Raw genomic sequence first — 17,366 nt, 5'->3', positions numbered from 1 at the left:
AAAAATGAAACCCAAATTGCTTAAAGTCCAGCACAACAGAGGTTGAGGGGAATGATGGGTCTTCCACCTCCCAAATATCAGCTTCTAATGGACATGGAGTCAGATGGAGGGATAAGTTAATTGGGGGTTTATGCCTTGGCAGATATTTCTTTCCTTTCTTTCTTTTCTTATTTGTCTTTCTTTGTTTTTTAAACCCTAACAAATGAGAGGGTCATAAATATCCTAACTCCAAGCTGATGCAGTCAAGGCATGATTTCTTGAGACTGTAAAGGGTTTGGAACCAAGGCTTTCCCAAGCCACCACTTAGTATTTAGCTTTGAGAGAGATGATCCTCCCTCCCTCTCTCCTCATTTATTTATGTAGTGTCATCACTGTACATGGTGCTATATAAGAAAAAGAACAAGAAAAACAGTTTCTTGCCTTCAGGCTTATAATTGAAGGACATGACACACAAGGAAAGGGGATGTCAGTGAGGGAGGGGATTAAGTCCAGCAGAAACTGCCACCAAGGCCAGGCCTGTTGCATTTGGGTTCAAGGGAGGACCTTTGGTCTGTCTGTCTTTCCTTCTTTTCCTTTTTATGTTCCTTGGTGAAATGCCTGTGATGCAAATTAAAATCTACGTAAAGGATGATCCAAGTTGTGCTAAACTCATAGAATAATAGAAATGGAAGAGACCCCAAGGGCCATCCAGTCCATTCCCTGCCATGCAGCAACACACAATCCAAGCACCCCTGACAGATAGCCATCCAGCCTCTGTTTAAAAACCCTCAAAGAAGGGGTCTCCAAGGGAGTGTGTTCCACTGTCAAACTGCTCTTACTGTCAGAAAGGTCTTCCTAATATTGAGGTGGAAATTCACAGAGCACCACCTGGTCTCTCAAAGATATTCCAACTTCTACACAGAGATTTTCTTTCCAGAGATTTGTGGTACACCCATCTGTTTGGTTTAGCTTTCTAACAGTGCTAGGCAGCAATGATTTGTGGTATGTGTAAACAATGTTGTTCTGTTGTGCAGATAATACCATCCAGGAATCCAGTTGACATCTGATGTGAACTTATGGCTACTAAAAGCTGACCTTTCTTGCAGAGAGGTGCCCTCTCCTTGCAGGTTTTTTTCCATAGGAAGCCAACCAAGTCAGCCAAATTTCACTTAGAATTTTTTTTTTAAAAAAGGTTTAAAACTCCACAATATTTACATGTTTTTATTCTTGATTATTGTATTGACATTGGACATTATTTCTGCCTGCTTCCTAAATTAGCCTTTTGATATAACTTTAAGGTTATATTATTATATTTGTAAAGCACCTTGTTAGAATGATTTATATTGAAGATGGGCTAAATGCGTAATAGTTACATATACCTTCAACTTGGAGATGTCCCTTCTTCCCAAAATATTAAATGAATATAATTGTCAATATAATACCCACACCTAGTGATGTCTGATCCATGCAATCCTATGTCTGTCTGTTCAAAAGTACTTCCTAGTTCAGTGAGATTTACTCCCAGATAAACATTTATAGAATTTCAGTCTTATTGTTTACTAATACAACAAAACTATGTTATAATAAATACTCAGTTGCTGAGGTCATAACTATAATGCATTCGGAATAACCAAAGAATCCAACATTAATATTTCCTGCATAGCCAAGATGTAGGTGTAAGGAAAGAAATTTTATTTAAAATGTTGCCATGGTGAGAAAGACAAGCTCAGCTGCTGTGCAGAGCTTTTCTAAGTAGGAAGCCTTACTTGCTTTAAAAAAAAAAATCTGTCATGGCTAATTTCTCATCTAACTGAAAAAGATGTCAAAATGTGAAATATGCTGAATATATCCGTCAGGTGCATTTCAAATCTCACAGATACAATCAAGTAACTTCTCAAACAATTCAAATCCTCTGCAGTTTTTCCCCTGACAAAGCCCTTCTCCTGTTCAAACTTTTAGCTCAGAGGTAGGCAACCTGCGGCCCGCGGGCCGGATGCGGCCCGGCAAGGCCTTGGGACCGGCCCCCGACCGGTCCTGCTGCCGATTGCCGCCGGAGCCTTTGGCCTCTCGCGTGAGGGCGTGGGGCCTTTGGCCTATCAGGAGGAGGCGGGCAAGGGGGGGCAAGCGGCAGGCAAGGGGGGTAAGCGACGGGCAAGGGGGGCAATTGTCTATAGAAGCCTCCGAAACATGCATTTATATTAACATTTTTTTAAAAATCAGCAAATTTTTTTGCGTGTCCTCCATTTTTTTAAAAAAAAGTGTCCTCCATTTGAAAATTTTGTTCTACATTTGTCCCGGTTTATTTATTTATTTAATTTTTAAAATTTTTTTAAAGATTATTTAATTTTTGGCTTCGGCCCCCCAGTTGTCTGAGGGACAGCAACCCGGCCCCTGGCTCAAAAAGCTTGCCTACCCCTGTTTTAGCTATTTGCATAATTTCACAGCACTGAGAAATGTTCATAGCCATGTCCTTCATAGACCACTTCATACAGTCATTAGTTATTTAAGTTTTGTTAAACACCCTTTGTTGTTATTACTGTGGTACTGATTGTGGTCATTGTGATTGTTCCTTCACATATCTGATGCTGATTATATTGCTTTTATTATGTTTACTGAAAGCACTAGGGGTATAATCCAGTTTGTAGACCTCTATTCATCCAGGTTTTTAGGAAGAGTTCAAGTCCGATTTGTTCTAGGACCCATTTATATGTCTTTTTAGCAGTCCACATCATCTGTACAACTTTTCTCCAGCTCCATGTTTCAAATTAGTTGATTTTCTTCCTATCAGCTTTCTTCACTGTCCACCTTTCACAACCATCCAAAGAAATGGGAAGTATGATGGCATGTACAATTCTAAATTTAATATTCAATTATATACCTTTACACTTCAGGATCTTGTCTAGATCCTTCACAGCTGCCCTTCCAAGTCTGAGTCTCCTTCTGATTTCTTGACTGCAGTTTCCATTTTGATTAATGACAGAAACAAAATATGGAAAATTTTGAACTATTCGAAGTCCTTGACTTTCTTCCTTAAAGTCATGTAAACAATCTGTGGGCATTATTTGTGTTTTTTTTAATGATCTGCTGTAAACCTGCCTTTGCACTTTCATCCTTGAATTTCTTCAGTAATCATTCCAAGTCTTCGCTATTTTCTGCTAGTATGGTGCCATGTGTACATCTTAACTTGTTGATGTTCCTTCCTCCACTTTTGATGCCTTCTTCCTCTGAGTCTAATCCTGCTTTAAGTATGGTATGTTCAGCATGCAAGTTAAGCTAATAGGGTGATAAAATGCAACATGATCTCTTGTGTCTCTTCCTTTCTGGAAGAAATGGACATATGGACATATATACTGGACTTGTGGCATATAAATATTAAATCAAATTATTCAGAATGGTTCTGAAAAATCTCCTCCTCTGGGACGGATGGGGAACGGAACTGAATGGGGACTTCCTGTGTGCGGTAAAATACATCCCTCACTCATTCCATTCCCTTCCCGGCCCCTTTTGTACTGTTCCAGGAGCCCAGTGTGATAAGGATCTCTGTGTGTTCTTTTTAAGGCACTGTGGAATTAGTAGTCCTACTCTCCTTCTGCAGCACCCATAGCCCCTCTTGTCCTAACTGTACATTCTCTGAAGCCTTGCCACTGCCAAAGTACAGGTATGGGCAGCACTCAGGATGAGAGACGTGTTTGACTATATCCCTGTAGCTAGATGCAAAATGACTACTGCAGCACTAAGATCTCTGGGGAATGCTGCAAGATCTAATTGCTAATATAATTATTTCACATCTGGATATTGAGACATAGATGCTTCTCTGGTCTGCCCACTCTTCAGGGAATGGCCATGTGGAGAGGAGGGGCTTCATAGGATGTACTGTAAGTCTGGGGTGGTGTTATATGTCTCAGCATAGCATAAATCCACATAAGGAACTACTATGCTACTATGCTATAAGCCATACAGCTTTGAAACCCTACTAAACAAATGCCTCATTTTGCTAATACCTGAGTTTAATAGTTCCACCATCCATTTCACTTTCAAAACAATAGCAAGACTGAAACAACAATAACTTAGAAAAGTTAAAATCAAGAAACAGTAAGGTCAATTTTCAGTGGAAAATGTTGTACAAAGAGAAACTTAAAGAAATGTAAATGGTAAAGAACAGCTAGAAAATGGCATCATGAGACTTTTATCCGAATGTTGTGTCTTATTTCAGGACATTGAGCTGTACATTTTGTATTGTTACTACCATCATATATTAGTTTTTGGCCCTCAGAGTTTCTTAAAGGATGAGTAGAAGGTATTTCATTCCCTAACTGTCAATGCTGTACATTTGCTATGACAATTAGAGCGATGTAGGCGGGGTGAACTTTTTAAAGCTGGAATTGATTCAGTTAAATTCTTCCCTATGGCTTGATTGTGTTGATCCTTCTCTTCTATTTGGAACTCACTGCATTTGTATTATTTAGGCTTACCTCTTAAATAAGTAATTTCTACTGTCAATAGCTTTATGGCAAACTGGTTCTAGTAAATTTTATTAGTTCACACACCCCTGAGTTATTAAAGTATTTTCTATAGAAAGTTTATTTAAGAAGTCCATTTAACTATGTTTACCCCCCAAGAGACAGTCTTATTTAATGATGGCTTTATTTATTTGCTTATTTAAAGGAGCTTTCCAGACAGAAGGAAAGGCTAATTAATATTTTGCTCTCAGAATACCAAGGACCAGAAAGGAAGTACAAGTAGGGATAATAAAATCTCTACAGCTTACAATAAAAACCATCTTTAAAAAAGAAGATATTTACCCCTTTTGAGTAGAACGACAGTAGCATGTCTACGGCCATATCCATTTTCAACATAACATGAGTAATTTCCAAGGTCTCCTTCTTCTACTGAATCAAGAATTAGTGAGATGGAAACTTCTTGTTCTCCAAGATGTTCCTTAAGAACTCTAGTAAAACAAACAAAAATATTGCATACATATAATTGTTTACATAATACCACATAGAAAGATAGTGTTGATGTGATGTTTTCAGATATAGTAATGGCTTGATGTGCTATTAATTACATTATATATTTTTCCTACACTCTTAATGAGGACAGTAGTTTGGTTGTGAAGATGCTAATAATAGCTGCCATTAAGCACATTCTGATAAGATACTGAAGCTGTGTACAAAAAAAAATTGGTGAAAGGTATACATCAGCTTTAAAACACTTTCAAAAGGCTTTCTAGGGATCATAGTATACAGAACAGCTTTGACAAAATTATTATCTGTTGGTGCTGACAATAAAGGTTTGGGGGAGGGCGCTGTGGAGAAATGGGATGTGACTTTGTAACAAGATTTTCAGATATTTCTTCATCACTCAGATTGCATATATCCCAATGAAAGGCTTTCATACCATTATTAATGTTCTGCTATGTCCACAGAGGATGTGTGCAAGTTCTTTGAGTTAAAGCATGAATGGTAATGGTAACCCATCCTCCCTCATTTTCCTCTGCAATTTCAAGCCATTTAGTAAATGGAATGTTTTTTTACACCCATAATTCCTGCTATTATGTAAGAGAGCTATTTAGCCCCCCCTGGAAACACAAAATGACAACCACCCCATACAACGAAGTAGCTTACCCCCATCTCTTTTAAGCATACAAAGTATAAACATGTCTAGGTAAATGTAATTCACTTTACATTATGAATAGCCATTCAGATGATATTGGAGAATAGGACTGGAGTTTAAATGAAGCCATATACAGAATGTCTCATTGTTTCACATGACTTGAAATGTAAATATATAGAGGGCCAAATTCCAATGACTATGATAATTGTCCTCTTTCCTTTGTCATGATGCCTTCTTTGGCCTCAGCATGCTACTTTCTCTGGCCCTGCTTCTTTTTACTGTTCCTTTCCTGGACCTTTCAGGATGTCCAATACTCTAAGATCTCACATCAGTAGGACAGTGAATCTGGTCCAAGTTCTAGTCCAAACTTTAAAGGACTAGATGGTGAAACCTACCCCTCCCTACGTAACTGTAGTATATTCAATAGCACTTTTAAAAAACTGGTTAAACTAGACTAAGGTTTGGTTATGATGCACTACCCCAATGACATCAAAATTGCTAGCTGTCACTGATCTCAACAGCTCAGAAGAAGAGCAATGTTCATAGATTATTACACACCTTAAAATATCAGTCATGGACCTCACTGGCACTGGTACCACAGAATTTGCTTGAACATTAGGATAGATTTGAAAGACAAATATACAGATACTAGGTCAGATTGGAGCCTGTTTTTTATTTCCATGAATATCTTTGAAACTTAGGGCATTATCACATCCTTGTTCAGACTCATTCATCTAGCTTAGTATTATGTACTTTAATGGACAAGGATGTATGTATATGTTTGGGGGGGGGTCCATGGTATTAAGCAGATGGTAGTGGCTTTTTAAAAACTTCATTTATAACATGCTGTGAAATAGAAGAATATGTTGAGTCAATAATATTTGTGGATTCTGGAAAGGAAACATTTGCTGTCAAGATGAAAAGCTAGCAAAGTGTATTAGGATTCCTCTTTGTCTGTGTCAGAATGAAAAGGGTGTAATTCAGTTTCTGAGAGAGCCACCCCCATTATCAGAGGCCATGAAAGTCCAGGAGTTTCTTCTGATATGTCTGAATATGCATCCTAGGGGATTAAAGGATAGTAAGGTGAGAAGGGAGAAGGAAGGGAAGGGGGCACAAATGGAGAGAGGGATATTCATTGGGATTGGTTCACTGTTTAAGTGAGTGGTGGTACATGCTCATTGGTTTGTAACAGGAGAATGACTCACTTCAAAAGAGTTTAAATGGGATGGTGGTAATAGGAATTTAATTCTGCTAGTGTGGTGTAGTGGTTTGAGCAATAGGACAATAGCTCTGGTTGAGGTTCAAATCCCACTAGGCTATGAAAATCCTGTCACCTTCAGAGGAAGGCAAAGGCAACCCCCCTCTGAATAAAGCTTGCCAAGAAAATCCTATGACCTGGGTCCCTATAAATCAGCGCAAAGCAACAACAATAACAACAATAACAGTAGTTTGCAAAACATATGGATTATTATGTGGCCAGTGCTCTTCAACTTTACTAAGTTATATTTTTAGATCCTTTCTAGAGAAAGAAGCATTTTCTTAAAATAAATTCTTGAAATAGTGGTTTCAGAAATAATTGGATATTTGTCAAAGAATACATTTTTGATGTCATTGTCAGGGTTCGCTCAATGGAAAAATAGGCCTATGGTGCTTTAATATATTGCAGCAATGTCAATTACTTACTTTATACAGAACTTTATTCATTACAATGCATAAGAGATTAGTCTAGACAAAATATATACAATGCTCTCTTTTTACCTAATATCACTTTCCCAAACCCGACTTTCATCCAAATCCTCAATAAACTTTTCGCCTTTCATCCAGTACATTAAAGGGCTGACTTCTCCGCTGTATCCAAAGAATGCTCGACAGGTTAGATTAGCAGAATGGCCTGTTGAAGAGAATTAATAAAGAAAATAGGTTATTCCAAAACTGTCAAAAAATATTTCATTGACATCGAAAGTATTGCTCTTACATTGAAACCTAGGAGAGTGCTATTTGGTTTTAACATTCATAAGCTTGTAGAATAGACCAACCAATTATAAAAGAACAGAGTAGTCAATTCTTTAATATAATAGATATTCACTGACAGGTTAATTACATTGTCTTCTTCAAAGCATCATTTTCCACATATGGCCAAAGAATCCAAAGGTCTCTACAATGTACAGAATCCAAAAGTCCTGCACTGAATATTGATGTTTCTAAGTTAATTATCTATATAATACTTTATGTAGAATTGTTTAGCAGCTAGATTATTAATTGTCACTCAAAGTTCATTTCCTACTTACTAACTGTGCATTCCTGCAGCAATAAATGCTATATAGAACTCAGTCTAGTGCAAATGTCCTAGCAAATTGTCAAAAACTGAAAATCAAGATATGACTCCAGGTGGGTGGGGGGAGAGAATGAATATCCACGCACAAGAAAACAAGATTTTATACTGGAAATGTTTTCATTTTTTGAAACTCTGTATATAAAAATAAAAACAGAAAATGTATGCAAACCAGCAGAAAAAAAAAGATTGCACCACATGTTTGTGCAGTTGGAATCTGAAATGCATCACCCTATATACAAACAGTTTTAGGTGTTTGGTTCTGCTTCAAAATCTTCTAAAAACTCTCTAGAATATAGGTCATTTTACACTACACAATTATAGCATTATTGTTCTACTTCAACTGACATGGCAACATCCTCTGGAGTCCTCGGAATTGTGCACTAGAGCTCTCTGGCTGACTATTCCAAATCTCTCTTGCTAACTACAAGTCCGTGGATGCCATACAATGTTGCCATGGAAATTGAAATGGAATAACAACATTATCATTGTGTAGTGTGAAAAGGCTCTTGTAACCCATTGCCCAACATCTGGAAAGGAAACATCTAGCTTATTGTTTCTTTCTTTGCAAATTGATAAGTGTAAGAAGTATATAAAAGAATTCAGGGGATATAGTGTTAACCTCATATTCCAGACAAAGCGTATGAACCATCAAACTTTGTATTACTGTGGCACTGGATATTGCAGGTATATGTGTGTGTGTGTGTGTGTGTGTGCAAACACATTTATGTGTGCTTTGCATTATTCAGTGTCCCATGGGGCATTTCAGACATAAAGCTATTTTATTTTGTAGTAGTTATTTGGTGTACATTACCAGCGTAAAAATCTATTAGTTTAACTTTTGGTGTGTTCCTCTTCAGAACCCCACTGGCATTTTGTCTCATAGTTTCATATCAAGCTGTGAGACCTTCTTTTTTCTTCCCACACAAATTCATAGTTTGGTACAGATTTATCCTATGCATTTTCTCCATTAGCTAAAGCATGTTTGCGCATATATTTTCTGATTCACCACAAGTTGGGATCACAGTGCTATCTTAGGTTGTACATAATATATATATATGAATAATGCAAATGCAGTGGATTATTTCACCATCTGTAGCATACACAGTGGCTAATTAAAACTAGGAGGATTAAGGAAGGTATGTAGCCAGTTATGAATACATGCATTAACTATATCACAGGTTTGCTTATATCTTTTTCTTAAAATAAAATAATCACCTAATCTGGTTTTTGATTCTTTGCAGACTTCCCCACCCACAGCATTACAAGTTGTATTTTAATAGCCTCTTCAGATTACATGTTTTATTGATGCAGCTAGAAATATAGCAAGAATCAAAGAAATATGATTTGTATCTTACATGCACAGTTGTTAAACAGTCAACATCTCCCTTTTGAGTGTGCAGTTGATACAAGCATCTGTATTTAGCTCTGTGGTGAAACGACCATGAATGTTAACCTTTTGCAGATGGAGCTCTCTTCAATATGCCTCAAGAGGAAGAAGATCTCCTATTGCTGCTGAATGCCACCAGCACTGCATTATTATTGTTTAAGGAATAATCTCCATTCAGTCAGTCATTCAATTTAGGAGATCTAAGGAGCCAACAGACTAAGCTAGTTTGATGGAGCTCAAGTCATCCCTAAATTAAGATCAAGCCCATGAGATGTTGTGTCATGACAGCTCCCTGTGCTTTTTCATCAAGTATGAAATAAGATAGTCTTTCTACTCACAGGACACATTTTCATATGCATATTAATGTGTATATGACGATTCTTTAAAACACTAGAATTAACTCCAGGGGAATGGGTTTGTATGTGTGGGTGGGGGGAAGATGTCAAAAAGCCAAACCATTTTAAAAAGATTCTTCTCATTAAATGTTTAGAGATTTTCCCCTTCTAAATGAAATATTTAAGCATATTTTTTAAACACAGAATTCAAAGTTTCTGTTCAGCATGAAATATTTACACATGGGAAATAAATTAGGAAAGAAGCACTAACTCCTTGCAATACTTTACAGATTACTGCTGAGCAAGGGCTATTAATATGCCAGGTGTTCTGCTATAAATTAATACAGAGACTCTGGCTGCTGTATAATCTATACTTTCCAGCCTGGCTGAGCTTAACAATAAACTACTGGGAAGGTCAGTGATGGGTCATACAAGCGGAATCTCAGTGACTAACTACTAATGCTGTTATTCACAACCTTGTTAGTTACTTTGAGTCAACAGGAGAAGGAGTAGGGGATGCTAGCCCTTGTTTTATTTGAGAAAAAAATGCCTGGTTTTTTACTTATAAGTGGATCTATTGCTTTCATAAGACTTTACGTGTATGGCTGTATCTCACTGTGATTGTTCCATAAGATGGAAGAACTGCATACCAGGCAGAGTTGCTATTTGCTTATTTTTACACCAGAAATTAAAGTTGATGCCCCAAACCCTACAGCAAAGAGGGCATATGTGTCTCAGAATAGAAGAATTTGGGAGTGATACCAGATCTACAGCCTATAGAGCAGGGATGTGTAGCCCATAGGCTACAGATATTCTATAAGGCTGTTTCTCTCAAGTGTCTTGCCTTCCTTCCTTCCTTCCTCAGGAAAGAATGGATATAGAAGGGGGAATGAGAGAGAGAGAGAGAGAGTGGATGAAGATGAGGTGGAGGAGGAGTGGAAGCAGACAAAGATACACAATGAAAGAGACAGGGAAAGATAGAATGCATGCTGATAGTGTTGAAATAGCACTGTCTCTACATGCTAATCACAACAGCTTTGTAATACTTTTCAGGGAGGGAAAAGATCCCCATCTTTTACAGCGAATTCCATTATTGTTGAAACACTGGAGAACTTAAAGTTACTATCACAATTTTCTTGGCATTTCCCTACAAAAGGCTTATGCAGCAGAAAACAGAACAACAGCATTGGGTTATAACATATACATATGAAACCTGTTTTAGAAATTTAATGAATTTTTGTCTTTGCAGCTACTATTTGAAAGGAATGAATAGACTACTGTGCAATCACATCTATATTCAGCTCCAGAACTTCTGTTCTTGTTGTTTTATGGGCTGCAAAATTTTCTATCAGAAAAGACCAAAACAGTAGCTTTAAAATGAATGGAGAAATTCCTTCTCATGTGAGAGTGCATGTGAATAATAGATATGACTGAATTAATTACCCTGAACATTGAAATACTGTAGGAACAAGCTTGTTACTTACAAAACAAATGGGCAGAATAGTGGCTATACATGTAGAACATGGGGGAATTCTTTTTCTTCTTTCTCATTTAAGCTTTTACAGGGGCTAGAGATTTTCTTTTTAAAAGTGCTTTCTGTGCATTTTTCAATTTTGTGCACATTTAATTTCACATGCAATTTTGTGCACATTTAAAATAATATTTTTGTGCACTTTTTCAAATAAACACATTTTAATGTGCACTTTTTCAGATAAACACATGATATGAAGCATAGAGGTTAATGGGGCAGTCTACCAGACAGTGCATACAAATATCTGAGGAAGTAGACCAAATCCAGAAAAGTTTATGCTACAAACTCTTTCCCACAGTTAGTTTCATATTTGCTACAAGATCTCTTTGAATACAAGTATCATGAGTTTCATAAATGTAGGGGGTTTGATGGTCAACAGTGTTCTGTCTATGTTCAAGTTCAGGACCTGCACATTTGATAAATTTATATTGAAATGCAACTTGAATGACTAATCAACCATCTCTTGGGGTAGCTGCTTTGGGATGTACATTTAAGGTTATCATCAGTTGTCTTTGGCCTTTATCCCACATGGTCTTTAAACTGTCATACAAATTGGATAATAGCATTTTTGGTCATACCTATCACATGATGCTATCTCCTTCACATCACTGCCATGTCCTTGACATGTGAATGGCCAGTACCTTGCTACTGATGGAAAAACACATCATTACATTCCCAATAGGGCTAGTATAGCACTAGTCCTCAGGTGTTGTAAGTTACTTCCAAGGCAGTTCTGGGAACGCATGGTCATGTGGTATAAATGTCTCCTCCCCCCTCTACATATGCCCCTTTGCTGTTCCAGAACACCCCCTTTTCACTTTATTTTTAAAAACAGAACTCTGCAATTGCATTTTTTTTTAAAAAAATGACAACTCCTCTACACAAACATAAGGGACACTGGGTAGGAAATAGGATAGCGAGGCAGGGGTGAGGGTGGAAAAGAGTTTGAGAGCAACAAGCTAGTCATGCTAATGGAGGGATGGACAGTAGAGTGTGCTCCCAAACTGGTAGGTATGCCCTTCCCTTCATTAAAGTAATTGTTGCAAAAACAAGCAGGCATGTGACAAACTCCTTTGTCTTGCATACAGTTCTGAGTTCAGACATATCTGTGCATATTTGCTTATGCAAAGGAGTGAATAGATTTTCAACATCAGATACTATTTAATTCTGGTAGCTCTTGATTTTTGCTGATCTATTGTTATAGAGATATATTCAGGGATATTTGGTTGTGAGCAATCCTCTCTCTGTGCCATCCATTCTGCTAGATAACATTTTGCCTTGTGATACCTTGTCTCTAGTGAACTCAATAATCAGGCTTCATGATGAACCAGAAAGAGTTTATTGCAGCAGCTCAGAACAGAAAGCCATTTCTTTCCAGAACTGAGTTCAAAAAGTCACTTTCAATATTATAACTCTTCACTGTCCACACCCACTCAACTGCCTGAATTCCTTTCTCAGACAAAACAACCTTGGATACTTTCAGTAACAGTCAGTCTCTTTGGCTCCCCGGCTTTCCTATCACTAACCCCAGCATCTGCTAACAACTTCAGAACATAGCTTAACACCAAAGCTAATATAAAATAATGGCTGTTCTTGTGTGCTTTCAAGTTATTTCCAACTTATGGTGATCCTGTCATGGGTTTTCTTGGCAAGGGGAGGTTTGCCATTGCCTTCCCTCCAGGCTGAAAGTATGTGACTTGCTCAAGGTCACTAAGTGGATTTTATGGCCCAGCAAGGAACTGGACCCTGGTCTCCAGAGTTGTAATCCAACACTCAAGCCACTGTGCCACGCAGGCTCTTAACAATTGTAAAAATCAACCTAAAACAATAAAACCCATGGCAGAAGGAACCTGCACAGGAGACCCTGGCACGGCCTTTCTGTCCACCTTAAGCACATTTGATTATTCACCCTTTTAGTCATTTAGCAATACATAAAGAAACCTCAGATTTGGAAATAAAGGTGATTTACAGAGAGCCATAAGCAATTATTGCTTTTGCAACTGCATTTTTGAATGAAGCTTTGAGCATCTGGATTAAAAATGATACCATTTAGACAATGACTTGGCACATTAAGTCTTCTGTGAACAACGTCTTCTTTCACTGAATGTAGATGCAATATCATTAGAGCTATCCATTTACATTCTTGTAAAGAGCTTAACATTCCATTTGTGGCAAGGGCATATTCTCTCTCTCTCTCTCTCTCTCTCTCTCTCTCTGTGCAATTTCCTGCATCATTGCATAAAATTTCTACTTTCTCCATGGGTTCACAGTAGATGCATCCTAATCCATTCCCTTCCTGAGGTCTGAAAACAAGATCAGACACCATTTAAGCAAACCTGCTTATCTTACAGCAAATCCAGGTTTTTGAAAAGGCTTAAAAGAGATGAATGATAGTTATCAGGGCCCCCATAGACAACTTCCATTTTAAGATAATATCACTGTTTGTGCAATTAATAATAAGTATTTTTGAGTGCAATACTTGTCAAATGAATTCTAAAGAGAAAAATATCTTTCCTGCCTGATGTTTATTTGGGGAAAACAGATCAGTATAATGTTGACAAAATGATTCAGCAGGCTCCTATAAAAGAGGTGAATTTTCCATTCTAGTTAATTGGGTTTAGGCAGATGCTGTTTGAAATGATTTAACCCCCCCCCCCTCTCCTATCTCTTGTCATGTATCCTGGTTTCAAAGTGAACAGAATGTGAGGAGGACCTCATCACATCAGACGGCATTTCACTTGAAGTCAGTCAATAGTATCAGCAGTGAAAACATTTGGTCTCAGTGCTGTATTTCTCTAATTAGTGAAGTGCTGGGCGGCTGCTGTGGCTCCTTTCGTCCACTAGAGGGCACTGTCTATCTTCCTAATGACCAAAGCATTCATTTTTAATCCAAAGGAACTGCCCAGTATAGAAAGCTCTAATTAAAAACATCAGCATTTGAAATAACCTGCTAGTTGCAATTAGCAAAGACTGAATGTTTTGTGCCTAAGTCAAATGCCATCTTGTGTATGGACAGCTTAAATTACGTTTGCACCAGCAGCCGTACATTTTAGAATATCCTGCAGTGAGATCCAGGTTACACTCTTGCTTCTGATGATTCATTCCTGAAAGAAGCCATTTCTCCTGGATGCAGCAATAATTAGCACAATATTTTGTCAAAACTAGTAGTTTAAATTATCCTTCAAGGGGATGTTTTCGACACGTTGAACAATGTCTCAGCAAAGGCAAATAACCTACGTGAGGTTATTCGGTATGAGGAGAAAAAAGCAAGGAAAATCTAAATGCTATTGGATTTTTTTAAAATCATAATGTAAATCAATGCATCACAATACACAGATAGTAAGACAAACCGGCTAATCTTTTCAATTGGCAATACTGGATTGTATGAAAGGAAATTGTCAAAGCTGGAAGGACTAAACCTTTCCCTCCCACACGTTTGCTCACATTCTTTTGCTACTGAAGGAAAAAGATTTTTTTTTTTACAAAAATACAGCCTGCAAACTAAGAATGTGTACGCTCTCAGAAGCCAAGTGAAGGGCAGAACTACACATAATCTTGGCAAAGACATGTTTCCTAAACATGTATTTGTCAGTTAATAGTAATATGCAGGGGATGGAGGGGATGTAAGTGTTTCCCACCTGCCAATTACTGTCTTCTGTGATCCCTTTCCCTTGCCAGCTGGCCTCATTTCCTGCCTCACAGACAGACGAATGTAGGGAGAGGATGGAGAAAATAGCTTGGATAGGACACTATAGAGAGAACTGAAGGATGGCAGAAGGAAGAAACACTTGCAGATGTCTCCTGCAAATGTCTTCATGTCCACGACATTCATATTATGAGCCAAACAAGTTGTTGGGAGCTATGTTTATCCCATAATATGTTGGTCTACTTGCAAGTGACAGGCACCACATGTTGAAGATATGTGGGGCTATAATATTTTCATCACAGTAGCATTAGAGACAGAAATATACAGCAAAGATCATTAAAACAGTTCATTATTTTGAGACTGTCTGAGTGTGCCTTCAAGTTGTCTGTTGACGTATGATAAGCCCATTAATTTCATAGGCTTTTCTTAGGCAAGGAATACTCAGAGATGGTTTTGCCATTTCCTTCCTCTGAAATGTAGCTTACAGCACCTGGAGTTCGCTGGCAGTCTCCCATCCAAGTTCTAACCAGAGCTGTCCCTTTGTAGCTTCGAGGATCAGACAGGATCTAGTGCCTTTAGGGTATTTAGGCATAATTTATTTCATTACTTGGTTTAAAAATCCTTGTGTGCTGCTTTTCTGTTAAGCAAAAAATATTGAATTTTGCTAGGGCAAAAAATTAATTAAAAATAAGGTTAAGGAAGCCAAAGAAACAATGTAAAACCATTCCAAATAAAATAAAAGAAAATAGCCTCAACACACACTTGTCAAAACCAGAGTTAAAGGCATGTGAAATGCCCAGTGGAATAAGCAGGTCTGTATACATCTTGAAAAACAAGCAGAGAGAGGGAGAGAGTTTTCCTCAGAGGAGCATTCTATAATGTTGGTTTCACAACTGAAAAGACTCTGTCTCTGTTTGGGAAATGCAGTTAATGTTTTTTAAGGTTTAGCCATTCTTTTTAACCAGTGTCCACTGAAGTTATAAAAATGTGCACTGGGATATTCCATGCTGTTTAATGTCTACATGGAAACAAATAAGTGAAGACATCTGATATGGATCAAGTACAGTTGAAATGATCCCCCATAGAAAGGTCTTTGTTTGCTAAGTGTGCTAGTGAAAACATTTGGTAGGATTATGTAAGACATGTGGCCTTGTGCATCTCTAGTTATTTATACAAAATGTAGGGGCCATATTGTCTGTATCTTTCTGAAGTTATGTAACCCAAAAGAACAGTTCTGAAGAGCTAGACCATTTTTGTAACTGCTAGCAGGTCAACAGCAGTGATGTGTAATTTATATCTTAGTAGGATCAAATGAGATGAATTTAGAGTCAGCTGCAGGATGGAGACGTCCAGTAATGACAATGAAATGGAGTGACACAGGGAAAATGGCTAATCTCTTAATATTAGAGAGGGTCAGCCATCTGATGAGAGATCAGCAGACTGATCACAGCAGCAAAAAGACAGGTATATTTTGGGGTCTGGACCTTGTGAAATACAAAAGTAAACCATTGCTATATTTCAAATTGATCTCACATGGGCTGAATGATGGCTCTCCATGAAATGTCTGGCTGTTGTGTTTTGAACCTGTTGAAGTTCTGAACCTTCTTCACAGACAGCCCCATATATAATATATTATAGCAATCAAAAGGTAGTTATCAGTTAGGGCCAACAGACACATTTGCACATTTGAGAAAATGTTTTGGGCATTATAATAAACATGAGCTTCCATAGAGCATGGGCAGTCACAGAATTTAGCACGATAACAAAACACTTATTTCACAGAAAGACAAACTAGCAAGCTCAAACACGCTCCTTTGAATCCACAATTTTCCGCTCAACAAAACCAAAGACAGCAAGGCTTTTATTTAAGACTAAATTGTAAAATTGGGTCTCAAAATTTCTTTGTATTTTTCCCAGATAGGAAGATCACCTCCAAACCATTTCTTTTCACAACCACACCCCTTACTGCCAGCACCATTCACACTTCAATTCCATTTCACAGTGTCATCACACAAAATAGAAACTGACTGCAGGGGTTCAGTATACTTGTCTGTCTGCTCAGCTCCACTCATCCATCAGGTTCTCCAAGTGCACAAGTCTATTGTAAAGGCAGACACATGGGTTCTGGGCCATTTTTGTGGTTGGGAGTGGGTATGTGGTGTCTGGGAACTATAGAATTGCTTTTTTAAAAAGATCCATGAACAAACAACATCGATCTCCATCCCAGATTTTTACGAGAGCATTGGAAATTTAGGATCGAAAGAGCTGATTTTCTCCCAAATATCCGCTCCGCCAAACGATAGAAGCTGCTTACATTCAAGTAAATCAATAAAAGACAATAACAATATACAGTGCACCCACAACATATCTGGGCATATTATACCTGCAGCCGCAAAAGGCAAAATGGCGCTCATGCCTGTAGTGCACACGCATGGCCACACCACAACCACAAGCCCCATTATATCCAATGGGGCTTGAGCATATGCACTTTTTTTCTTATGTGGGGGGGGGGGGTCCGGAACAGATCCCCTGTGTAAGGT

The 17,366-nt window shown here is 38.0% G+C and overlaps 1 protein-coding gene across 5 annotated transcripts in view; it reads right to left on the bottom strand.

Annotated features, from left to right (window-relative positions):
* The window catches only part of LOC149319479 (interleukin-1 receptor accessory protein-like 1), a 1,062,352-nt gene that overhangs the window by 45,129 nt on the left and 999,857 nt on the right, over positions 1-17,366 (bottom strand). For all 5 annotated transcript variants that reach the window (XM_089511794.1, XM_089511793.1, XM_089511797.1 and 2 more), the window contains 2 exons: positions 7,351-7,483; positions 4,782-4,927 (listed from right to left, as the gene is read on the bottom strand). In XM_089511794.1, coding sequence (XP_089367920.1) covers positions 4,782-4,927; positions 7,351-7,483 — 279 coding nt within the window. The remainder of the gene's footprint in view (positions 1-4,781; positions 4,928-7,350; positions 7,484-17,366) is intronic.

Source organism: Sceloporus occidentalis, unplaced genomic scaffold (assembly GCF_023333645.1).
Source record: "Sceloporus occidentalis isolate IW3139 unplaced genomic scaffold, rSceOcc1.0.p SCAF_2, whole genome shotgun sequence".
NCBI classification, from domain to species: Eukaryota; Metazoa; Chordata; class Lepidosauria; order Squamata; family Phrynosomatidae; genus Sceloporus; species Sceloporus occidentalis.
The sequence above is the reverse complement of the archived record's forward strand: the minus strand, read 5'-3'. Positions and strand labels throughout refer to the sequence as shown.